Source organism: Xenopus tropicalis, chromosome 9 (genome assembly GCF_000004195.4).
Source record: "Xenopus tropicalis strain Nigerian chromosome 9, UCB_Xtro_10.0, whole genome shotgun sequence".
Lineage (NCBI taxonomy): Eukaryota > Metazoa > Chordata > Amphibia > Anura > Pipidae > Xenopus > Xenopus tropicalis.
Genome location: NC_030685.2, coordinates 46,713,156 through 46,740,413, shown reverse-complemented (window position 1 = coordinate 46,740,413; position 27,258 = coordinate 46,713,156). Strand labels below are relative to the sequence as shown.

The 27,258-nt window shown below is 38.9% G+C and overlaps 1 protein-coding gene across 7 annotated transcripts in view; it reads right to left on the bottom strand.

Annotated features, from left to right (window-relative positions):
* Window positions 1-27,258, bottom strand: part of tnrc18 (zinc finger protein 469) — a 174,673-nt gene that overhangs the window by 53,716 nt on the left and 93,699 nt on the right. For 5 of the 7 annotated variants that reach the window (XM_018097364.2, XM_031892867.1, XM_031892864.1 and 2 more), the window contains 5 exons: window positions 26,746-27,082; window positions 25,815-26,084; window positions 18,113-18,316; window positions 6,779-7,191; window positions 30-230 (listed from right to left, as the gene is read on the bottom strand). In XM_018097364.2, the coding sequence (XP_017952853.1) occupies window positions 30-230; window positions 6,779-7,191; window positions 18,113-18,316; window positions 25,815-26,084; window positions 26,746-27,082 (1,425 nt within the window). The remainder of the gene's footprint in view (window positions 1-29; window positions 231-6,778; window positions 7,192-18,112; window positions 18,317-25,814; window positions 26,085-26,745; window positions 27,083-27,258) is intronic. The other 2 variants (XM_018097365.2, XM_031892868.1) reach the window with 2 other exon arrangements.

Here is a 27,258-nt window from a genome sequence, read left to right as displayed (position 1 = left end):
TGGGTATCTTGGACAAGCATTATATGTACCTTGTGGCGTTTCATCTCTCGACACAGCTTGTAACGTTTAGAGGGTGTGTTCAGACCTTTTACATTAAGGGAACAGATGTTTATTTCTGTCATCTTTGTTTGTCTAGTTGGAGTCTGCCATCTCCCTCGGCGTCCGGGTTCGCCCTTTTCACCGTGACGCGTGTCACCTGTAGGTTGTAGTGGCCAGGCCTGGGTTGAGAACTAAGACAAAAAAGGAACACTGTCAACAACAAGCCAAACCGGTAGTGATCTTTCATAATACTAAACTTGTCTGGGGAAGGTGCCCACTTAGCAACTTGAGGTGTGAAGTGGGGGGGGGGGGGGGTTGGAGTGAGTTGGCTCGCCCAAATATCCACAGGGAAAATGAGCAGAAAGATAAACTTAGGTGGGGGGGCTTGGGTGCAAAAGTGAGGATAGAAAAGTTTGTTTCCAGTCCTGTGCAATGTTAGAGAAGCTTTTTAGGGTCTACAATAGACTAGTGCTATGAGAATTGAGCAGAATGCCTACTGGCTATTTAATCTCCTGAGATGACTTAGTGAATGTTTTCTTGGTTGGTCCAGAATCAGTCTTTGTGGTTGAAGAGTATAGTTTAGAGGTTTTATTGCCTTGTAAATGTAGGGATGTAGGGGTCACAATTGGAACCCTGAAATTGTTGAATACGAGTATGAATCTCAGATTGTGAGCTTACCATCAGGTGAAGCTCATGTTGCTGCCTCAGGGTTGTTCTATGAATTCCTTTTCTGCTGCAGTTCTTGTGGAGAAAAGTCTGAGTCTATATGGTTTCCAAACTGTATGAGGTCGCTTTTAACCCTCTGGTTAAAGAGGAAGGAGGACCCCTCCACCTTATGTAAGACTTAGGGGCAGATTTATGAGCTCACCACAGAAAAATTCGCCCACTTACTATTCCTTTCAGAGGGATTTTTACAAGTGCATTGATAAATGGGTTAAAGTTTACCATTTGATAAATACACTTCTAAAAATCACATAGGAACAGAAAGTTGAGTTTTTTCCACGGTGAGCTCAAATCTCACATTTTGATAAATCTGCCCCTTAGTATAACTAGTGGAAGTTACAGGCATTGCGCTCGGGTTTGTCTGATACTGGTCTTATAGAGTAGACTGTTACAAGAATGTGGTCTTGGGTGATCAATACAGCACTGGAGCCTGATGTTAATAGTAGGAGTTCTTGGGCTATTTGATGTATGTGTGGGCCTCAAAGCAGGTGGTCAGTCAGCTATGGGAGTCCCGGTGATTTTATATGGAGTATCCATCTCCTTATGCTTTCTGTGTGGGGATGTTCTGCCAGTGGTCGGTGGGTAGAGGGTCCTGTAGGCCTCCGTTGTAGGAAGTCCAGTCCAGTCAGTGTCAGACTGTGATGGCAGGGGCCCACCAGAAACCCTGAACCATGGGGTCACTCTCAAAACTTTAATTCCTCCTCTCCTCACTTAAACTCTTTATTATCCTAGCCACTTTTCTCTACATACTATACTCTATTCTTCCATCTATCAAGCTCTGTTCAAGCAAAGTTCTGATATTTGTAAGAACTTTGGTTCCAAATTTTACATAGGATATCCTCCTTTAGATTAAATTTGTAGACACAAACATACAACATCCATGTGTTTCCCAGATGTTTCTCTGCAAGACTAGGGTTCTGTGTCCTGTCAAGTTCTAGGGCAGGGTCTTAGCCTAGTATGGAGTTAAAGATGGTGCATACCATTTGGCGGAGTTCCTCCAGTCCCTATTATTGACACCTTTCAAATGTTTATGCAACAGCTAAATATATCTATGTTGGTCATTAACAGATTCATCAGCTTATTGCTTGCGGATTCTACTGCCTCAAATCTCATGTCAAGTTTGGTCTAGGCCTCGCCAATCACTTGCAGATTTGCTTTTAATTCGGCTAGGTCCACTTTGTGTGCCCCTTGAATGGTCCTGGCAAAGGCATTCCAATCATCTTTGGTTGGCAGATTGGCTAATATGCAGTATATAGTGGTGCTTAAAAGTTTGTGAACTCTATAATTTTCTATATTTTTATATGAATGTGACCTAAAACATCATCTGATTTTTAAAGTCTTAAAAGAGAAGGAAAGGTAAAAAAGTGAGCTTTATCAGAAAGGTCTATGCAAATACAGACATAAGTACTCACAGAAATGCTGCACTAAGTTTAGAACGGGAGAAATATGGGGAGACTTAAGGGCACTATTGAGAGAACTGAAGGTATGCCTGCAGCTTGAGATTAACTCTTTATTAGCCTTTCCTTCTCCTTTAAAAGTAGATGAAGAAAATCTAGTGAAATAAATGAAACAAAAATTATTATATTTGGTCATGTATTTATTGACAAAAAAATTATCCAATAACATATCTCCGTGTGGCAAAAGTAAGCGAATTGTGCTCTCAGTATTTGGTATGACCCCCTTGTGCAACATAACTGGAACTAAACGTTTGCTGTAACTGTTGATCTGTCCTGTACATCGACTCGGAGGATTTTTAGCCTATTCCTCCATACAGAACAGCTTCCACTCTTGGATGTTGGTGGGTTTTCTCACATGAACCACTTGCTTTAGGTCTTTCCACAACATTTCAAATGATGAATTAAGGCCAGGATTACTCCCCATCTCACTGAGGAGACACCCACTAATAGGGGCCTCTTACCAAGTCTGGCAGAAGTACAGGCATCAATACGCACTATCCCCTACCCCCCATATTCTCCAGTCACTAGAACAAAACCCCAAACTACCACCTAGCTTGGAGGGTGTTTATAATAGGTGGCAAAGTTACAAAGACAATCCCACTAAAATAAAAGACTTCATTAGCGATAACAAGGTAATTCCTTTAGCAGAAATACAAAGACGGTGGGGAACCCATCCTAGAGATACCTGGAACTATTAACAACGGCTGAGTTCTGATGCATGCTGGCTGCTGGCACAGGAAGGAACAGATAGGGGCAATTTTTGGCTGCTGATGGCACAGGTACATATGGTTTGGGGGCAGAATATGATATTTTTATGTGCAGGTTGGGGACATATTGGGCAATATAAGGGACTGGCTGCTGCAGGTACAGTACAGATGGGGGGGGCAATATAAGGGACTGGCTGCTGCTGGCACAGATCAGAGGAGGCAATATGAGGAATTGGCTGCTGCTGGCACAGTTCAGAGGGGGCAATATGAGGAATTGGCTGCTGCTGGCACAGTACAGATGGGGGGGGCAATATAAGGGACTGGCTGCTGAAGGTACAGTACAGATGGGGGGGCAATATAAGGGACTGGCTGCTGCAGGTAAAATACAGAGGGGGCAATATGAGGGACTGGCTGCTGCAGGTACAGTACAGATGGGGGGGCACTATAAGGGACTGGCTGATGCTGGCACAGTACAGATTGGGGGGCAATATAAGGGATAGGCTCCTGCTGGCACAGTACAGAGGGGGCAATATGAGGGATTGCCTGCTGCTGGCACAGGCACAGAGGGGGCAATATGAGGGATTGGCTGCTGCTGGCACAGTAATGAGGGAGCAATATGAGGGACTGGCTGCTGCAGGTACAGTACAGATGGGGGGCACTATAAGGGACTGGCTGCTGCTGGCACAGTACAGAGGGTGCAATATAAGGGATTGGCTGCTGCTGGCACAGTACAGATGGGGGGCAATATGAGGGGTTGGCTGCTGCTGGCACAGATCAGAGGAGGCAATATGAGGAATTGGCTGCTGCTGGCACAGTTCAGAGGGGGCAATATGAGGAATTGGCTGCTGCTGGCACAGTACAGATGGGGGGCAATATGAGGGACTGGCTGCTGCTGGCACAGTACAGATGGGGGGCAATAGGATGCCATTGGTTCAGCTAAGAGGTTTACTGTGTCTCATACCACATGGCACTTTATATATATATATATATATATATATATATATAGAAGTAAATAATGTCGGCACTCACAGGATTTCCACAATAATACTCACAGGCAATAAATCATGTTTGAAGATGCAATCAGGTGTGGTTTTATTAGTCCAACGTTTCAGTTCCCTTACTGGAACTTTCGTCAGGGAAATTTCCCTGACGAAACGTTGGACTAATAAAACCACACCTGATTGCATCTTCAAACATGATTTATTGCCTGTGAGTATTATTGTGGAAATCCTGTGAGTGCCGACATTATTTACTTCTATTTTATGCTTGCTGCTCTGGCACCCAGGTATCGCATTCTAAGTTTGGTGTGCTCTTCATCCTGCATTTTTTTTTTATATATATATATATATATATTTATTGTATTTATTTATTATATTACTTGTCCTCCCTGTGTGTAATTTTGTATTCTGTAAGATTGTACAGTGCTGCGTACCCTTGTGGCGCATTATAACTAAGTTATACATACATACATTTGTACATGGGGGCAATCGGGGAGATAATTTTATGTGGCTGGATGATAGCAGCATTTATTAGTTCTGACTGACTGTCTGGGCTGTGACTGGGCATCGGGTGGGGCAATACATGTGGCTATGCTCTGGCTGGGGGGGGGGGGGCGCTGATTGAAGCCCTTGCCTAGGGTGCCAAAATACCTTGGCCAGGCCCTGTTTAGAATTCTCTGGTATAGTTAAGAATTTATTGTTTCATCAATGATGGCAAGCCATTCAGGCCCAGATGCACCAAAAAACCCCAAACCAGAACACTCCCACCACCATGTTTCACAGATAGTATAAGGTTCCTATCCTGGAATGCAGTGTTTTTCTTTCTTCATGTGTAACACTCCTCATTTAAGCCACAAAGTTCTATTTTGGCTTCATCTGTCCACAAAACATTCTTCCAGTATCCTCCTTGTTTGTCCACATGACCTTTAACAAACTGTAGACAGTCAGCAATAATTGTGGGAGAGAGCAGTGGCTTTTTCCTTGCTACCCTGCCATACACACCATTGCTGTTCAGTGTTATCCTGATGGTAGACTCATTTGCCAATTTGAGACAGGCCTTCAGTTGCTTAGAAGTTACCCTATGTTCCTTTGTAACCTCTCGCACTATTAGACACCTTACAGTTGGAGTTATCCAACAGTAAGGTTGGAGTGATCGACTACTTCTGGGTAGGGAAACAACAAACAAACATTTGTACACAATCTCAAAACCTTAAGAGGCAGTCTTGCAAACGTTTCCAGTTTTATGGGCATCAACAATTTTTCTGAGCTCCTCAAATACCTCCTTTGTTCAAGCCATGATACACATCCATATACGTGTTGTATGTGTGATTAGGCTTTGCTGGATCCCTGTTGTTTAAATAAAACACCTTATTGCCATCCCAATATGAAATGAATAAATACACAACTCTGATTTCACCTTCAAACTATATAATACTACTAAGGATTTGCTTACTTTTGCCACGTATATGTTATTGAATGTTTTTTTTTTTTTCAATAAATACATGACAGAATATAATTTTTGTTTTATTTGTTTAACTAGATTTTCATCATCTACTTTCAGGACTTTAAAGGGTTCACAAGCTTTCAAGAACCACTGTATACCTGGCAAGGTGGATCTGGAACTGTGGCCTGATTTTACCTTTACCACCCTGGAGTTTTGTTGTTCCTCAGGCTGTCAGTTTCTTAGTGAGTGGGTTTGGTTTCCTTGAGATGGAGTCATTCGGTTGTGGTCCTGCTTTTTAGTTTTTTACTCATGTTAGGCTTGTAATGATGAGATTTGCAGGTTAAAATAGAGTGCACAGGTCCGGAGCTCTAGCTTGTTTCATGTTCTCAGTGCACTATGCACCCCCCAAAATTGTAATAATTTAAGGATTTTGGATAAATATCCATACCATAGATGAATAGGGCTCAGGCTGCAGTTCTCTTCCAACCCTCATGACATCCTTCCAGGCAGCTTCCCCACCCTTGTCTTTACTCTCCCATTGCAAGCTCAGCCAGCATGCTCGATCACATGCTCCAGGCAGCCCCCCCACCAATTAAATAACTCACAAGCCAATTCTGAATGTGCTAAGGAACGCAGGAAACTAGCTTCTGGTCTGAACTGAACTGAAAGTCGAACAATTGCCACATCACCTTTGCCATATACATGGATGGTAATATTGTTACATTCATAACCACATAATATTGCAATTTCTGTATGATACATGTTAATAAAAGTGTTTAGAAGGAATATTTGTAATGTTAAATATTTGGTGTTACTGTTCCTTTACATATTTAGCCAACAGAATCAAACTGATATTGTGAATATTAAAATATTTAAATCATAAGCAGTTACATTGGGATGTACTGTATGTATAAGCCACCAACTATTTGTATTATTTAACAGCTATTGCAGCTTTTGTGGTACTAAAACTAGTTGTGCAAGAGTTTAAGAACAAGTCACACGAAGAGAGGAAAAAGAGTGGGCCACCTGGGGAATTAAAGTGAAACACATAACAGCAACATAATTTAAAATTTAAACTTTAAATTACACAAGCATTTGAGTTAAGTCTAGCCACAAGACAGAGAAAGAGGGGAATAAAAGAGAAATAGCTATTAATAGACATAGAAGTAGATCCAAGGATTACCAGGAAGAAACAGCCATTTTTTACAATCATACATAAGTTGCGGGCAATTCCCTGTTGCTGCTCACTTAAGGGAGGAAATGCAACACATTTTTAGAAAACCAAAGGCTAAGAGAAAATGAAAGTCATTATTTGTTCATTTATTTCACATAAATATCTGAAGCTTGAACAGATTTAATAAAAGTATTGTTATTTCACGTAAAACTTTATACATGCAGATGTAGTCTAACCTTGCAGTGGTCTTTACGCTGGTTGCCTTTTTTAGGGCTAACTGTAGCCATTTTGGTGTAGCGATTGGATTTAGACATTGAGTTTACATCATTTGTAGGAACTGGCAATAAAGATGAAGGATTAACTGCATCATTCAGGAATATGCGCTCACTCCTGCGCCTACCCCACTGGTCATCATCACTAACTTCTTGCCCAAATTCCTCACTTAAATTTCTTGGGGATTTGAACTTCTTTATTTTCCTTGGCCTGTCCATGATACTCCCTTTTTTTAAACTTTTCACACATGTCTCTTCTTCAGTTAAAACTGGCAAAGCACTCTCTACTTCCAAAGAACTTGTAAGGACTGTGCTTGGTGAGGGATTTCTCACAACCTTCAATTCCCTTTCTGAATCAGAATACTGGAATTCTGAGCCTGCAAAGAAAAACAAATTATGAACACACATATGGTTTTGACTTGAATAATGTTCACTGAAAACCTACTAAAGAGACAAACAATATCTAAAATTTATAAATGTAACTAAAAATGGCAGGTTCTATACAAAGTAAATTGGATAAAGTACTACTATTCATAAGGTCACCGTTCAGCCCTAGCCTGAGCAAGTCCCTTCTAAGGGCTTATACTGACAAGCGTTTCTTCTTGCACTCCCCTGCAGCAGTGTTTTCCAGCATTCCACTGTAGAGGGTGCATAAAGAAACACACTCCATTCTACCTTATGGTACTGTACTAACACAAGTGCATGTACACGCCGAACAGAGGTGGAATGCATGTAGTGCTATACTGACAGGGAGTATCCGTTAATAATTTTAGTAGTTAATCTATCAAAATCACATTTACTGATAACATGTACTTATCTTTTGGTTTTACCAACCAATTACTTTCATCATGGACAAAGATATGATCCCTGTGGTATACTTGCATGTGGCAACATTTTTAACTCTCAGTGGCCACACACGAGGTCACCAAGGGAGCAGATCACCTCCCGATATCCCCATCTACCGGTGGGCGATATCGGGCTGAACTGGTTGTTTGGCCCTGGGGCCAAAAGATTGAATTGGAACGGGGAGTTTTGGCGCCATCGATTCAGGGGGGCGCATCGGCTCATTGATGCAGTCCCCGACCTGATTTCAGGCCAGATGTTGGTCTGGCAGGCCCATCATTTGTGCCCATACAGGGGAGATAAGCTGCCGAATCAGTCTAAAGAACCGATATCGGCAGCTAGAATTGGCCCTTGTATGGCGACTTTTTTATAGGCTACCATTTTGAAGGATGAGATGCAGTATCCCACCCATATAATACCTGAGAACTTATGCTAAACCAGTTCTTTTCTTCTGTGTATACAGTAGAGGAGCCAACCCGATAGCTGCACTGTTGTCTCAGCTCCAACTAGTCAGTGGTTGACACAGGATAGTGTTAGCGATATATATATATATAAATATAATATCGCTAACACTATCAATATCGCTAACACTAACAATATCGCCGTAGCAACAAGAAGTCAGAAGGCAAACATAACAAGGACAAAAGCTAAAAACTTCTTGTTGCTACGGCACAGGTAGCTTCAATGTTTGGGAGATTTATTTGATTTTTATTTTGACACAAGCGCTTAACAAGGGACCATGACCCAGATATGATCAGTGCTATAAAACTACCTATCCTAATTCTATCACGCAGGCACACTGGGTTTACTTTGTACCCTATATTACCAATATTTTCACCTGCAATGTGTCATTTTGTATTCCCTCATTTTGGTAATATATATCCGTATTTTTTGTTTTTCTTTCTCTCTTTATTATTTATATATGTTTTATTTTGGGATTTGGATTGGATTGTTTACAAGTATTGTTTGATGTCATCACGTTTGAATTTTTGGAGGGGTGTCCCACATGTTCACGTTATTGTCCGTTGGTGTTCCCGCCAAACACTGTATATAAGGTTTCTGCTCACTTGTATTTGTAACTTTGACAAAGGCTGGTGTTGCAGCCGAAACGTCAGTTCTCTTGCCTCTACAATAAAACTTCAAAACTGAACCTAAGACCTGTGTGAGCGGTACCTTTCTCCAAGCACCCGTAAACATTTCGTTGGGACTGCACCCAGGCACATTTACCAGCTTTACACGTGAGTGCCGGCTTCTGCTGTATATTATATATATATATAGATATAGGTATATAGATATAAAACAGCCAATGAGATGCTTTGCTTTGGTTTTCTAATTGTTGAAATCTAATTGCAATTGCTGATTGGTTGCCGTGGGCAACATCACCAGTAATGCTTCGCTCAACTTTTTACACAGCATGATAAATATACCCCTCAGTGTAGGGGACCAGATAACTCTTTCCCCTGTTTTTCTGTCTGTGACATCACCCAGCTTGGTTACAGACTGGAGAGAAATCCAATTGCTTGGCTGGGAGCCCCAGTGCAAGACAACTGATGATATCACCAAGCACCATTTATAAGGATATAATTTATAAATAAATATATGTGAACCCCAGAATTTCATCTAGGAACACACAGGTAGCTTTCACAATTACTGAAGTCAAAGTAAGTCTTGACCTAATGTAGACCTAATGGTCTACATGGGAGCTGTGCCAGGATGAAACCTTTGCTGTCAGAAAAGAACATCAAGGCAATACTAAAGTTTGTGAGCACCTAAGCAACTGAAAATGGACTTTGCAACTAAACAATGGCCCTAAACATTCCAGTAAATCCACCGAATAATGAGAGGAAAAATAGAGGGCTCTGGAATTGTCACTGTTTTTTAAAAGTCTCCTTAAAAAAATTGAACCAGGCCCTTACCCTCACCAGGAAAGACCATAATGAAAATAGTGCATACAGCTTGTCACTGCTGTGACAAAAGCTGCAAAAGTAAGTTGGCCTCCAGAAACCCATATAACGTGTACACATTCTAATGATTACAAAATCGTAGACATCTGTTAGCTGTGACAGACCTTGTTGCCTATGTCACAAAGTTATTAACAGTAGTAATTAAGCTGTTAAAACAATTCTTACACATAACAATTAAATTTTTTTAAAAGAAACCATTTCCTTTTTGTTAAAAACTTTACTTCTAGAAAATGACCTAAATTGTAATATATATTTAATTACCTTGGCTGTTCCCTAACAGTGCGTATTTCCTGTTTATATTTTTGAAACATACATACCTTACAAGTAGTACATGGAAAAATAACCTTTAATATAGCTTTTTGATATTAAGTTTGCCAATTTTTATATTTTATTTAGATTAAATTAAATCCAAAATTAAAAATAAATGTACAAATACTATCCAATCCTCTTTGTTATTTCTGTAATCAAATCTCTCACTCCTGTTTTTCAGTCTGACAGCTTAGTAATCAAGGCGCAGACTTTGAAGTGTTACAGTTGGATACATTAGTTAATACATTTCTAAGAAGCATCTGTGCAATGTTAGTAACTATTGTATCAATTTTACCAACTGCCTTTAATGAAACTCAGACATCATACTAAGCAGGATCAGAGAAAAGAAATGTATCAACTAATGTATCAACTTTCAGAAACAAAAATGGAAAGCAAATTTTAAGTCACTATTTCTGGTGAACTATCTGGAAATAACTGAACTGAAAACACTGAACAGATAGATACTTCTGTCAATAGTATTTACATTTATAAAAACTTTAACCTTTTTCACTAATTTGTGTTTACGGCCAAACATTTAGGGGCATTTTTGGGGGGGGGGGGGAGGGCATATGGTTTAGCTAGGAAAACTTAAAGTTTCATAATCTGCTGGAACCTTTGTGTAATTCCACTTTTGTAATCAGATATAAGATTATTTATGTATAAGTGATGAAAACATTTTATAATATAGACATACATCAGAAACTTTTTACTTGCAAAAATACATTTGGAAAATATAAATTACAATTGAACATGTTAGTGTCAAAAATATATAGTTTTATACAGATCTCTGATTTGTATAGGTATAGAAGGATTGCAGAAGCTAAGCTTCCCCAAACCAATACCAATTAGATTTCAAGGCCAACAGTTCTACTACCAGTAGATTTACACTTTTGTGCATATTGTTGGGAGGGGCTGGGGATGATACACATAGGTACACATAGGTACCAATGACAAAGTTAGAGGGGGGGGGGGGGGAAGTCCTCAAGAACGATTTTAAAAAGCTAGACGAGAAGTTGAGGGCGAGGACTTCCAAGGTAATTTTCTCAGAGATATTACCTGTGCCACGAGCAACGTTAAGAAGGCAGCGGGAGCTTAGGGAGATTAATGCGTGGATGAGAGATTGGTGCAGAGAGGAGGGCTTTGGGTTTCTCGAGAACTGGGCTGATTTCTCAATCGGCTACAGGCTCTTTGCCAGGGATGGGCTGCACCTCAATTATGATGGGGCAGCTGCTTTGGGGGAAAAGATGGCTAGAGGGTTGGAGGAGATTTTAAACTAGGAGTGGGGGGGGAGGGTGCAGCGGGAAATTCTGTCGTAGACAGGATAGATGAGGTAGTGGGTATAGTAAGGGAAAATGGGGGAGGAGACTTGCTTCGGGATACTGATAATGGCAGGGAGGCCCATAAGTTGTTTACACGTCATTCTCACGCCGGAACCAGTATTAAATGTATGTTTACCAATGCAAGGAGTCTGACTGGTAAAATGGGAAAGCTGGAGGTACTGGCATTGGAGCAGAAATATGATGTGATTGGTGTTGCTGAAACTTGAGTCTCATGACTGGGTAGTTAATATTGGGAGTTATACATTGTTTCGGAGGGACAGGGGCAATAGAAAAGAGGAGGAGTGTGTCTGTTCGTTAAGCAGGAATTAAAAGCAAATACTGAAGAGGAAGTGATGGGGGTAACAGAGGGAGCTGAATCCTTATGGGTTGAGCTTCTCACAGATATTAAAGAATCTACCAAACTTATTGTAAGGATATGCTATAGACCCCCTAATGTAAACGAGGAGGAGGAGGCTCAGCTCCTGTTGCAAATAGAAAAGGCTGCTAGTTTGGGGCAAGTGATAATAATGGGGGATTTTAATTATCCTGATATTGACTGGAGCCATAGTACAGTAAATGTTTATAAATTTGCTGCATGACAACTTTATGTCACAGGTTGTTGAGGAGCCAACCAGGAACCATGCTATATTGGATCTAGTGTTCTCTAATGACCCAGAACGTATAGCAAATGTGCAAGTGGTTGAACTCCTGGGTAATAATGATCATAATGTTATTTCATTTGCTGTTTGGTGCAGGAAACAAATTTACACTGGGGCAACAAAGACAATGAATTTTAGGAAGGCAAATTTTAGCTCCTTAAGGGCAGCGCTTCAGGGCATAGATTGGGGCATTATGTTTTCTGATAAAAACACAGAGCAGAAATGGTTGTCATTTAAAATGATATTAAATAATTACTGTTCTCAATTTATTCCATTAATAAGAAAAAATAGAAGTGTTAAGAATCACCCTATGTGGCTTAACACTGAGGTAAAGAAGTTAATAGGGAAAAAAAGGAAAGCTTTTAAGAAAAATAAGTCAGAGGGGACAGTAGCTGCGTTTAATGAATATAAACACTAGTAAAACAGCAATCCGGAAGGCAAAGATAGAAAATGAGGAGCGCAACGTGGCAGAGGCCAAGACTAACCCCAAAAAGTTTTTTAGGTATATTAATAGTAAAAAGATGCAGGTTGAGGGTGTGGCCCCATTGAGTTATAGTAAATATATGGTTACAGCGGATACAGAAAAGGCAGATGTGCTAAACCAGTTCTATTCTTCTGTGTATACAGTAGAAGAGCCAGAGTGCCAAGTCCCACCCAATAGCTGCACTGTTGCCTCACCTCCAACTACACAGTGGTTGACACAGGATATGGTGCTTAAAGGGTTACACAAGAAAAATGTAAACAAGGCACCTGGGCCAGATGGAATACACCCTCGGGTACTGAGAGAGCTAGGGGCAGAATAACAGTGGCCCTTGTTTCTGATATTCTCAGATTTGCTTTCATCAGGTATGGTACCTAGGTATTGGAAGAAGGCGAATGTCATTCCTATATTTAAAAAGGGAGTAAGATCTCAGCTTGGCAATTATAGTCCTGTAAGTTTGACATCCGTGGTGGGCAAGTTATTTGAAAGCTTGTTAAGGAATCACATACAAAATTGAGAATTACATTATTAACAGTAATCAGCATGGCTTTATGAAGGACAGGTCATGTCAGACCAATTTATTGCTTTTTATGATGAGGTAAGTAAGAAGCTGAACAGTGGCGATGCAGTAAATATAATCTATTTGGATTTTGCCAAAGCATTTGATACCGTTCCCCATAAACAACTGCTTTCTAAACTAAGGTCTATTGGTCTTAGTGAAGTCATTTGCACATGAATAGAAAACTGGCTACAGGATTGGGAACAGAGGGTGGTTGTTAATGGCACATTCTCTACTAGAAATAAGGTTCTCAGTGGGGTCCCTCAGGGTTCTGTACTGGGTCCACTTTTGTTTAATTTGTTCATAAATGACTTAGGGGAGGGTATTATGAGTAATGTCAGTGTTTGCAGATGACACAAAACTCTGCAGACCAGTCAATTCTATCCAGGATGTGGCATCCTTGCAGCAGGATCTTGACCAACTGGCAATCTGGGCGGCTAAGTGGCAGATGAGATTTAATGTGGATAAATGTAAGGTCATGCACCTGGGATGTAAAAATATGCAAGCCACTTATACCCTTAATGGGACTGCACTAGGCAAATCCATAATGGAGAAGGACCTTGGAGTCCTTGTAGATAAATAAACTTGGCTGTAGCAAGCAATGCCAGGCAGCAGCTGCAAGGGCAAACAAGGTTTGAGCTGTATTAAAAGGGGTATAGATTTACGGGAGGAGGGGGTTATTCTTCCCCTTTACAGAGCACTGGTAAGGCCCCATCTAGAATATGCTGTTCAGTTCTGGTCTCCAGTGCTTAAACAGGACATGATTCAGTTAGAGAGGGTCCAGAGAAGGGCAACTAAGCTGGTAAAGGGTATGGAAAGTCTCAGTTATGAAGAAAGACTGGCCAAGTTGGGTCTGTTTACACTGGAGAAGAGGTGCTTAAGAGGTGACATGATAACTATGTATAAATATATAAGGGGATCATATAATAACATTTCTAATGTTTTATTTACCAGTAGGTCCTTCCAACAGACACGAGGGCACCCACTCCGTTTAGAAGAAGGGAGGTTCCATTTAAATATTCGGAAAGGATTTTTTGCTGTGAGAGCTGTGAAGTTGTGGAATTCCCTCCCCGAATCAGTTGTGCTGGCTGATACATTATATAGCTTTAAGAAGGGGCTGGATGGATTCTTAGCAAGTGAGGGAATACAGGGTTACGGGAGATAGCTCTTAGTACAAGTTGATCCAGGGACTGGTCCGATTGCCATCTTGGAGTCAGGAAGGAATTTTTTCCCCTCTGCGGCAAATTAGAGAGGCTTCAGATGGGGGTTTTTGCCTTCCTCTGGATCAACTAGAAGTTAGGCAGGTTATATATAGGCATTATGGTTGAACGTGATGGACGTATGTCTTTTTTCAACCCAACTTACTATGTTACTATGTATGTCTTAATCATGATGGTCCAAGAACTGGTCTGACTGACATCTTGAAGTCAGGAAGGATTATTTCCCCTATCTGAGATAAATTAGAGAGGCTTCAGAAGGGTTTTATGCATTCCTCTAGATCAGTGCTGTCCAACTTCTGTGGTACCGAGGGCCGGAATTTTTCCGACCTACGTGGTGGAGGGCCGATAATAGAAGCCAGTTTTGACTACTCCCCTTTTTGAAACCGCACCCACTTGAAACCACACCCATGTTATTACATGACCATACCCATATTAATGGTTGTAGTACAGCAAAAACCTGCCATACTCTGCCTGCCCTACCCTGCCTGTGTGTGCCATACTCTGCCTTCCCTACCCTGCCTGTGTGTGCCATACTCTGCCTTCCCTACCCTGCCTGTGTGCCATACTTGGCTGGTTTGTGCCATACTTGCCCTGTGTGTGCCATACTCTGCCTGCCCTACCCTGCCTGTGTGTGCCATACTCTGCCTTCCCTACCCTGCCTGCATGTGCCATACATTCACTGTGTTTGCCATTCTTGGCTGGTTTGTGCCATACTTGGCCTGTGTGTGCCATACTCTGCCTTCCCTACCCTGCCTGTGTGCCATACTCTGCTTGCCCTATGATGCCTGTGTGTATGGCACACACAGGCAGCCTACAGTGACACAATGTTGGCACTGCTCCTACAGTCTGCACAATAACTATATATTAAAAAACTTTTTAATTGCAGTACCACCTCAGTATATGTTCTTTTTGTAGTGTGCAGGGATTATTTGTGGGTTTCTACTGCTCCTGAGGTGTGAACAGGGGAACAAGGTGGGTGATTACAGCCTGAGCCTGAGGTGTGAACAATGCAGAGATTAAAAAGTGTGAACAACACAGGGTATTACATATTTAAACAATACAGCCTGATTACAGCCTGAATCTGAGGTGAGAACCATGCAGGGGGCCAGTTAATCACAGTACTGATAGCATTTAAAGCTTACACAAAAGTAAGCCATCAAAGCAGCCAGACAGGTGGGGGGCCACACAGAGGGGGGTCGCGGGCCGCCAGTTGGACAGCACTGCTCTAGATCAACTAGCAGTTAGGCAAGATTTTTTTATATAGTAACATAGTAAGTTGGGTTGAAAAAAGACATACGTCCATCACGTTCAACCATAATGCCTATATATAACCTGCCTAACTGCTAGTTGATCCAGAGGAAATCAAAAAAACCCCATCTGAAGCCCCTCTAATTTGCCACAGAGGGGAAAAAATTCCTTCCTGACTCCAAGATGGCAATCGGACCAGTCCCTGGATCAACTTGTACTAAGAGCTATCTCCCATAACCCTGTATTCCCTCACTTGCTAAGAATCCATCCAGCCCCTTCTTAAAGCTATATAATGTATCAGCCAGTACGACTGATTCGGGGAGGGAATTCCACAACTTCACAGCTCTCACAGTAAAAAATCCTTTCCGAATGTTTAAATGGAACCTCCCTTCTTCTAAACGGAGTGGGTGCCCTCGTGTCTGTTGGAAGGACCTACTGGTAAATAAAACATTAGAAATGTTATTATATGATCCCTTTATATATTTATACATAGTTATCATGTCACCTCTTAAGCGCCTCTTCTCCAGTGTAAACAGACCCAACTTGGCCAGTCTTTCTTCATAACTGAGACTTTCCATACCCTTTACCAGCTTAGTTGCCCTTCTCTGGACCCTCTCTAACTCAATAATGTCCCGTTTGAGCACTGGAGACCAAAACTGAACAGCATATTCTAGATGGGGCCTTACCAGCGCTCTGTAAAGGGGAAGAATAACCCCCTCCTCCCGTGAATCTATACCCCTTTTAATACAGCTCAAAACCTTGCTTGCCCTTGCAGCTGCTGCCTGGCATTGCTTGCTACAGCCAAGTTTATTATCTACAAGGACTCCAAGGTCCTTCTCCATTATGGATTTGCCTAGTGCAGTCCCATTAAGGGTATACAGGGCTTGCATAATTTTACATCCCAGGTGCATGACCTTACATTTATCCACATTTAATCTCATCTGCCACTTAGCCGCCCAGATTGCCAGATGGTCAAGATCCTGCTGCAGGGATGTCACATCCTGGATAGAATTGACTGGTCTGCAGAGTTTTGTGTCATCTGCAAACACTGATACATTACTCATAATACCCTCCCCCAAGTCATTTATGAACAAGTTAAACAGAAGTGGACCCAGTACAGAACCCTGAGGGACCCCACTGAGAACCTTACTTCAAGTAGAGAATGTGCCATTAACAACCACCCTCTGTACCCGATCCTGTAGCCAGTTTTCTATCCATGTGCAAACGACTTCACTAAGACCAACATACCTTAGCTTAGAAAGCAGTCGTTTGTGGGGAACGGTATCAAATGCTTTGGCAAAATCCAAATAGATTATATCTACTGCATCCCCACTGTCCAGCTTCTTACTTACCTCATCATAAAAAGCAATTAAATTGGTCTGACATGACCTGTCCGTCATAAAGCCATGCTGATTACTGCTCATAATGGCATTCTCCACTACATAATTTTGTATGTGATCCCTTAACAAGCTTCCAAATAACTTGCCCACCACAGATGTCAAACTTACAGGCCTATAATTGCCAGGCTGAGATCTTACTCCCTTTTTAAATCTAGGAATGACATTCGCCTTCTTGCAATCCGTAGGTACCATACCTGATGAAAGAGAGTCTGAGAATATCAGAAACAAGGGCCACTGTAATTCTGCCCCTAGCTCTCTCAGTACCCGAGGGTGTATTCCATCTGGCCCAGGTGCCTTGTTTAAATTTATCGTGTGTAACCCTTTAAGCACCATATCCTGTGCCAACCACTGTGTAGTTGGAGCTGAGGCAACAGTGCAGCTATTGGGTGGGACTTGGCCCACTGGCTCCTCTACTGTATACACAGAAGAAAAGAACTGGTTAAGCACATCTGCCTTTTCTGTATCCGCTGTAACCATATTTTACTATAACTCAATGGGGCCACACCCTCAACCTGCATCTTTTTACTATTAATATACTTAAATTTTTTGGGGTTAGTCTTTGCCTCGGCCACGATGCGCTCCTCATTTTCTATCTTAGCCTTCCGGATTGCTGTTTTACAACACTTGTTATAGTGTTTATATTCATTAAACGCAGCTACTGTCCCCTCTGACTTATATTTCTTAAAAGTTTTCCTTTTTTTTCCTATTAACTTCTTTACCTCAGAGTTAAGCCACATAGGGTGATTCTTAACACTTCTACTTTTTCTTATTAATGGAATAAATTGAGAACAGTAATGATTTAATCATTTTAAATGATATAGACACTAAAGGTTGAACTTGTTGGATGGGTGTTACATATTTACATTAATATAACCCTTGCTGACACACAATCTAATGGAAGGTTACAATGTTGCTGGGAAATGGGAAACTTACCAAAAAATAGGGAGGCAGTGAAAGAGAAAGTGGAAAGATGAAATAGCTAAAAAAAAAAAAAAAAAAAAAAAGGGGAATAAAGGAGAAAGATAAAAAAGTGCCAAAAATGATGAAGTAAAAGGATGTCGAAAAGGATAGTAGAATATATGAATGGGTAAGCAGAGGAAAAAGTAGAAAGTGAAAAAACAGAAGAAGGAAGTGTGAATAAGGCAATCAGAATAGGAACACTGAGATTAAGGATAATTTTATAGGAGACTGAAACAGCAGAAAAAAAATGTCCCATTGTTATTATTTTAAATTAAGCATATTTTTAATCTAATGACATCCACTGGGTAGGATCTGAATTAATTTGTTCCAACATACCTATTAGACACTGTCTTTCCTCTTTCTTCTTAGCTTTTTGTTTAGCTTCCAGTTGGATAATGGATATAGGAGAGGAGGTGACGGGATTGGGAAGCACACTGGCTGCAAACCGTGCAAGAAGACCTAAGCCACTTTCATCCATGTTTGGGGAAGGCAAGTGATCTGTGCCATAATTAACACAGTCTTCCTCCTCTGAGGTAAAGTCTAACAAATGAACAGAAAGCTTCAGTTACACATACAGGGATACAATTGACCAAATATTAAATAAACAAACCACAGAAAACTACACACACATTTTGGACTCTTTGTATAGCATGAAAAAAGGGGGGAGTGAAAATCTGAACAGCTAAATTAGTATTAATATTTATATTATAATAATATGTGTGCATTAGCACTATTATAAGGTAGTGTTTTTATATTAAGGACTGGATTCCGTTCAATGAAAAAAAAAATGTCTCAAATTTATCCCATAGAAAAGCCATGTATTTTCCCAGCCATGTATTGTGAAACTGCAAATAAACATATTTTTGATGGAATATTTCCTTCATTCTATTTATTTGCATTATATATTTATTAGCATGAACTCAAAAAGCTTATTGGGAGAAAAGGAATGGGGACTTTTGAAGAGATATTGGTCACACACTCTCAAATTACTAAGCAGAAAATGTTAGGTAAGCAGTGAAAAATGTTACAGGTTAAACAATGAAATATTTCAAATAAGGTTATTTAATTTCTAAAGGCTGATGTGCAACGGAACAGAATGGATTTTGAAGCAATCTAGGAAAAGTACAGAACACAGACAGACAATGAACACAATACAGCCTAGTGTAGACTGTAAAACATGTTCTGTCACAATGCCAGGCAGGCTTAGAGCATAGCAGGCTAGTTGAAGGCAGACCATAGACAGCTAATGGGTCTTCTCTTGTTTTCCTCTCCTCCTGAAGACAAATATTAAAAATTAGGTCTTGATCTCAGGTGTGTGTGTTCTGCATACCAGAATAAATTATACAAACATTGCCCCCAAAAATCCTTATATAAAGGCAACCTAACACACAAGAGATTTTGCTGGCAAGACCTGCCTCCTTCTAACTCACAATAATTAAATGTTCTTGTCATATTCACACAGCTGAAGGAAGAAGATTTAATACATAAATAGTTAAATGCTCACAGAGGAACATTTTTTTCTTAAAATATGAAAATAAAGGATTACAGCTAGGGCTCAAGCAGGTTATTTTAATCTGATTGTTGAGTGATTTTAGAAAAGAGATATCTGTCCTTCTCAGCTGTGTCTGCCACCATAGCACTGCTCAAATTCATTACTTGAAGCACTAATGTAAAAACAGCATTCTAGATTCAATAATGCAATCAGCTAATGAATAGTGGATCAAAAAAGCAAAAGATGGTATATTTTTATGGTCAAAACAGCCTAAGGTAGGACAGACTTCTTAATCTAAGAATGCAAGAGCAATTTCACCCAACTGCAAGAACATAAGCATTAGTAGTTTAATCAATAAAAAGGAAGTAGAAAAAAATTTCAAAATGAAAATTATTTTTCCTACCTACATTAAAGAGTTCATGGTTCTGTTGACTTGGAACCTGACCCCACGCTGTGCGGTGTCTGCCCTACTCCAGCCAATCACTTTGCTTCTTTAGTGCAGGGTGAGAGCAAATGCAAGAAACCGATACAGACATTCAAAGCATCATGGGTAAGGGTCAGGGGTGAAGGGATGCTCAAGCAGCTGAAAGGAGAAAGCAAGCATTCTAGAAAAGTTTTGTTAATAAGTGCATTTGGTATTTTGGCCTGGCTTTTAGTATCAGAGTAAGTCTTTACAATCCCTATTACTCAAATATCCCTTGAATATTTCAAAATCAAAAAATGCAAAGTTTCAAGTGTTTTGCAGATTGCCATGACCCACTCAAAATTAAATCATAAGCCTAAAAGTCAAGTGTATACTTCTTAATCAAAAGAAACACAAACTTTACACCTTACAACAAAAAACTAGCAGCTCCGAGCATCCATTGGTACAAATATCATAACAAGCATTGCTATCCTTGTTCAAAACAGGAATTCCCACTTCATGCTGAACACATGACAAAAAAACAAAGAGCTACTGCTTATTCCAATGTTCTTTTTCTATAATTCTGTACAATTATTCCTATAATAGATGCAGAGACATTTTAATTATCTAACTAATCTCAATAAACCCCCCCCCAAAAAAATAAAAGCAATGTGGAAAGTCCATAGAGACAGTGATATGTACTTATGTAGCTAAACATACTGGTATTCAAATATTCCAGTACATTTCTTGATCAGCGACTACTAGACAACAGTATATATATTTATTAACTGATTTTAATAAACAAATAAATGAATAAACAAAAACACATTTTAAAAAAATGTTGTTTATTAAAATCAGTTACTCCAACTGAGCTGTTGAATATATTATATATATATATATATATATATATATATATATATATATATATATATATATATATATATATACACACACACACACACACACACACACACATATCCAAAGGATTTCAGCACTCCCACAGCTAATAAAACAATCAGGTGCTACCCACTAGGCACAATCATGTAGAGTCCAAGGTAGACAGGTAGACAATACCTTTGTTGTTTCATAAAAATTAGGTCCTATACACACACACAGATACATACTTATTTATACATACACAACACTATAAATAAGGTACTTAACCCTAGGACATAAATCTATTTTATATAAATGATCAACTGATTATCAGTATGCCCAAAGAGAATCTGCACAATTCTGAGCAGATTACAACACATGCCTTCTAGTTCTGTAAAAAAAATTTCTAACAAAAAATGTATATAAAATATCTAACTTAGAACCAAAAACTAATGAATGATGGTAGATCATCTCTCTTAGATGCTTAAATTGTGGACCTTAATGGGCAAATGTAATTAAATTCACCCTGACTATGCAGTGCAGTTTTGTGTTCCAGTCTCTAAAGGAGAAGGAAAGGTAAAAACTAAGAAAGCTTTATCAGAAAATTCTATGTAAATACAGCCATAAGCACTCACAGAAAAGCTGCACTGAGTCATCTATCAAAAGAAACACAGGATATCTTGCCTCCTTTTTTTGTAGACATGTTCTTTGGGTATCTGACTTCCTCAGAAAATTCCTTCGCTCCAGGGGCCAGAGACAGCACAGTTATCTCCCCTCTCACGTTCCCCCCTCCCTTAATAATTCATAAAACTCACTCCCCCACCATTAGGAATGTGTAACTTGAGCTATAACAGTTAAACCTGCAGCAGGAAGCTATGAAGACCAAGCTAAAATGGCAGCTGCAATCTTGAACAAACAGAGAAAGCTTCTAAGGCTCTTTACTAAGGTATGGTAATGCTTTCTGCAGAATAAATGTAGTGTTCTCGGTGGCACTAATGTGGCAATGTTACATTTATACATATTTATATTTGTTTTTCTACACTTTGCAAGTATAGAATGTTATTGACAAATAGGGGGGCCCTTTTTCCAGAAAAGATCAGTGTACCAAAGGCTATCCCTTTAGATTTGAGGGAGTGAAGTTGTGGAATGCACTGGTGGGTGATGGCAGCTACTGTTATTGCATTTACCAATGGTTTGGCTGATTTCTTGAACAAGCATCCAAGGCTATTTTGATCTTAAGGTCCACAGTTAGTTTTGTATAGGTATTGGTATATATAGTTTATATATGTGAGAATATAGTTTTAATACAAACTACACACTAAAGCAAACTATAAAACTTAAAATCATTCTTCCACTGGTGATGGGCTCACAACAGCTGATACCTCCCTGCATGGTGCATTTAATAGAAGCCAAAGTAATGGTACTTTTGCACTCTCATATCACATACAAATTTAACTACAACAAAATAAGTAGGTTTCCACAATATGTTTTCTATATCATTTTTTACACCACTTTTCCTAAGAAAACTACTCCAGTTCTCCCATACTTGAAGGATGCCTTCTCCCAATTGCAGTTTTCAATTGTCTTCACTCTCTTCTCATGATTAATAAAATTTAGATCTGGCACCTTTAGTCTAGTCCAGTGTTTTTTTCTTTAACCATTCCTGGTGCTTTTTAAGGTAGTTATTGTACTGCTGAAAGACCCATGATAAGTAATAGAGTTTCAGATTTGCAACACTGGGTTTTATATTGCACTTAAAAATATGTTTGTAATCCCTTAATTTCATGTTAACATGCATAGGCTCAAGGCACTCAAGTTTTGCTGTAGAGATTGTGTTCTTTTCATTTCATTTTTTTCATATCTTTTGTGTGTAAACAGAGAAATGTTTACCAAAATTATCTTGTGTGCCTAACGGACATTTTCCCAGAAGGGTTTTAACTGGTTTTTGGCTTTCTTATTTAACTCTTTTCTTAGTGGGGTCTTCCTGTGTCTTATACCATATTTACTGTGGTATACACAGACAAAGACACAGGTTGCAGGCACCTGCAACTCATCACATATTAATTTACTTATAAATAAAATAATTACCTGCTTGTAATCCAAACTTCTAAAAAGTGCTACTAATTGCATCCAGTCCATACTAGGATTTCTTTGTGAAATAAGTTAAAGGGGTGGTTTCCCTTTACATTAACTTTTAGTATCATACAGACATTGATATTCTGAGAATTTGAAATTGGTCCTTGTTTTTATTTGTTTTGGTCTTTTAGTTATTTAGCTGGTGTCCAATATTTATGCAGCTATCCGATTGCTAGGATCTTATTTACCCTAGAAATCAGGCAGCAGAAATCAGAGACAGGAAATACATTTTAAATACCATAACAATTCTTTGGCAGAACAATGCACTATATGAAAAAGTGCAAATGTGCCAATAACTCTAATACATCATACATCCTGAATAGTCCTTAACATTCATGCCAATTTGGTGCACAGTTATGATGTCACTGAACTGATACACTAGGGATTTCCAAAGGAATCCCAGATTTTACATCAGTGTGCTTGCTTGGCTCAAAATTGTGAACATAAAACTAGATGTCAGTTCATTAGGTCATCCTGCTGCTAGTCACTTTGCCTATTGTGGGTGCTCCGGACCCTGTCTGTACATTGCCTGGGCATTGGACTTTTCCCTGCCTTGCCAGTAAGCATGCTTACCTGTCTGTTAACCCTGCTTGTATCAGTACTCTTTCTTAGCCTTGCTTTGTTATCTACCTGTGCTTTTATACCTTCAGTACCAGTGTTGCTTTAAAAAAAAAAAAAAAGCTACTTTCGTTTGCCTAACACCTGTTTTTATGTTTCCAAGGTTATCCATTTCTTAGGTCTCCTAAGAAGACCTACTCAAAATACCACAAGTGGCCTAAAACCCAGTCTTGTGACAGAGCAGGAATATCGCAATGTATATTTTAGTGGAAAGGCCAGGTAACAAATAGTTCCACAGAAATTACTTTTTAGAAGCACTTACCTGTGGTGCCTGAACCCTAACGGGGGAATGTAATAAAAGTCAAATTTTAACTGCACACTTTTAACAATTTAACATAACTTTTTCAGTAATAAGTTTTATGAAAACTATAGAATTTGCAATCTTTCTTCCACTGTCTGAAGTGGTCACTAGTGTTTTCGGGTTTGCTAAAGCTACATTAAATATTTACAAAGGAAAATTTGTTCCACAGAGGCATACATTTTAACATTGTGAATATATGTCAATTACCGACTTTCATTACATTCCCCTATAAGTTGTTCTCTTTCCACACACACTGTGTCTGGTCCTGTCCACATCCCTTTTGGGGACATGTAATAAAAGACACTAAGTTTACCCAGGAGCAGTAACTCATAGGAACCAATCTGCAGGTAGCATATCACGATCACCTCTTTAAAAGCAAACCGGTCTAATCTGTTGCTGTGGGTTACTACTGGGCACACTTTTTTGTTTAACTTCTTTTCACACTCAGACTGCTTGCCAGTGAAAGAATACTGGATGCAACTCACAGAACACAGAAGCTATAAAAGCTTGAGGAGCCTGAAGAAAATACAAATGCTTGCAAAAGCAAGTTCAGATGACAAAAATGAGGGGTCTGCCGTTTGCCTTTCGAAGGTTTTTGAAACAGTTACTAAAAATAAGTTTATATATTATTAGTGATATAGTTTCTCACAAAGTTTGGTATTCAACTAAATACATTTTGAACAAAAGTGCAGACTACTCTGTTTAACAGATAGAAAAGCTCTAAAAACATACATATAGAGGCATGTCCTAACTGTGTGATAATAATTGTAGAAAGGCTTTGCTTTTGTTTTGTTTTGTTTTGCTGCTCCCTGTTTTTTTTTGTACTGGAACTGATAAGATAACCCGTAAAAAATTGCGTTTTTCCTCAGGGTTTTGCATTGATTTCCTTAAATAGTGGCAAAAAGTAATATCAAATCTTTTACATTTGGCTTGGTTAGTGTAAAGAAAATTGTCTGTTTCTTTGTAACTTTTGTAAGTCAGCATGCACCACAGCTTGCTTACAGCTTACCACTGTGGACGCAACAAAGCATACACACAAGCGGCTTTGACTTCTGTTCTTGCATGCCTGTGTGTGCCTTCAGAAAAGGCATTAGCATGTGATTTATAAAATTATATATAGTAGCCCTTGAAATAACACTCATAATTTACTCATAATCTTACTGTGTATAGATGCAAGTAACTTGCATTTGTCCTTACATTCATACATTAGCTTATTCACATTTTTTCCTATAACTCCTCCCCAGAAACAAGAAAGTTAAAACAAGAAAAAGAAAGCCAATTTGACAGATCCAATAAAACAATATTCTTGCAATGCAACTGTAATGTTCACTAAAATGGTGGCAGGATTTACAGGATACTGACAAATAAACCTAAAACCTAATGTTTAACGTGTAAACTGTGTTAAAAAAAAAAAAAAAAAAATAGACACTAAACTGCAATCCTTTGTCTATCAAAGCAAAATAACCATCTTCTGACAGTGCGTACTTGGCTTTAAAAACCAATAATCGCTGAATTATGACAGGTACAGAAGTACATATATTAATTAAAAAAATGTATTTATAAAATACCTAACACAAAAACAATGAACTTTTAACATCTGCTAATGGCGAAACACACAGAACATTATTGTCTTTATATAAAGTAAGCTTTTTGTTGTCATCTAGCCAATAAAAAAAGTAGTAAGTAACCATGGGAGTTGAAACGACTTAGGGATATTTGAATAATAAAGACTGTAAGACTCCACCTGCTTCATGGAAATCCTTGGAGTGATGTGGAGGGTAGAGCGTACACAGGAAAAGCAGAATGGAGAGAAGCCAAATCTAGTTCAGCTACTTAGGGTGCATTGCAAGAGACACAAAGTAGACTAGTTTTGTTAAAAATGATTTTTATATGTTTAATAAAGCTGGGTAATACAAACATGGCACGCATCCACTCAACATTCCCGTTAACAAAATTTTCACATGAAACCTTCATACCATAAAAAAAAAAAAGACATACTGGGAAAAAAAGAGAAAAAAAAAAAAGAATGGGGAGATTGGTAGCTCTCAAAGAGCTGATAATGGAACAATTTTACAAAAACAGGATCAATTTATAAAGCAGACTATGCTGTAAAACGCAGATAGCCAGCTAAAGAGAATCTGTAATATTTACGCTCACCCACATTGACTCTCTCCCTCTTTAAAATGTTACTTTTGCATGTAAAATTAGTAACCTTGGTCAATCGAGTCCTCCGTTGAATCACTGAAGCTTGATCTAACTTCAGCATCCTGTAGTAAACTCAACTGCTTGTTCTTGCTGCAATTCTGCTTAGTTTTGACAGTACTGCAGCTGGAGATGGCCCTTTCAGTGGATTGTAAGCACCCACGAGTCATCTTGATCCTCCTAGGCAACATACTGTACATACTAGACTGCACTAATCGAGAATTAGATGGTGAAACCAACTCATTTCGCAGATAATCCTCCTCTTCTTCTGTGTCCGTATCTGCAGTCAAAAGATTTTTTTAAACCTGTAGGTGAACCCCAATATAGCACATTCCAAGCTTTATTAGTTAGCAAGCATTTAAGAACAAAATAGTTAAGGTTCAGGTAGTTACTTTATAGACATAATGCACGTAAATTAATACATCTTAGTTAAATATCTTAGTTACATATACTGTTCTCTAAAAGAGCCAAATCTCTAAAAGCAGATTTAGTTTGATTGAACTCAATCCACATCCCCCAAACCAGTTATTTTTAATAGGGTTATAGGGGGTAGTTTCCTAAATATTTCCTAGATATTTTGTATTGTGTTGATTTTTTTATTTTTGGGATTTTTTTGTTCTTCAACTCTTAGTTTTGGAATTTCAATTACCAACTGGCTGCTGAAATGTATGAAATATACAGATTCAATCAACTAAAGAATCATACAAAAAAAGTCAATTTTGAAAAGTTAATTTAAAGGTAAACTTCCCCTTTTATGGCAATTCCTGCATTACAATCAACCTTACCAGGTACATTTCAACATATTACCAAATTTAATTATAATCAAAACCTCTTACTTTACAAAATAAGTGAAGACTGATCAAAAAATGTTCTGAAAATTATATGACCCAAAATCATTATTTAAACAAACAGTAAGATGGCTCAAGTTTGATATTACTTACAGTAGGAGTAGTTGCTAATTTCTGAAAAAGCTGGTGAGTGACTTGTGTTTATCTGTCCTTTGACCTTTAGTATCACATGCATATTCACTTTGGAAACCATTTTGTTTTTACCTTCATTTGATATTAACATTGGGAAACGCAGAGTTTTGTTTTCTTTAAATTCTGTAGTTGTCAGATGCTTGCTGTTTCCTTCATATTTCTGACTCCCCCCACTGCTGAATGCAAACTTAAATTTTGACTTTACATTTTCTTGCTTAGTAAAGGACAGTGATTTGTCCAGTTTGTTTGCCAGCTCCTGGTTACTAGATTTCTGTTTCTTTCTGCTTTGGGTCAGCACCTGAAACAAATAAAAAAAAAATTAGAACCAACATTTCTGAAGCATTTTCTTTAGAAAATTCTTCTTACTTAAAGAGATGGTTCACCTTTAAGTTAATTTTTAATATGTTAAAGAATGGGATATTCTTAGCAACTTTTCAATTAGTCTTCATTTTTTATTTTGTATTTTGTATTTTT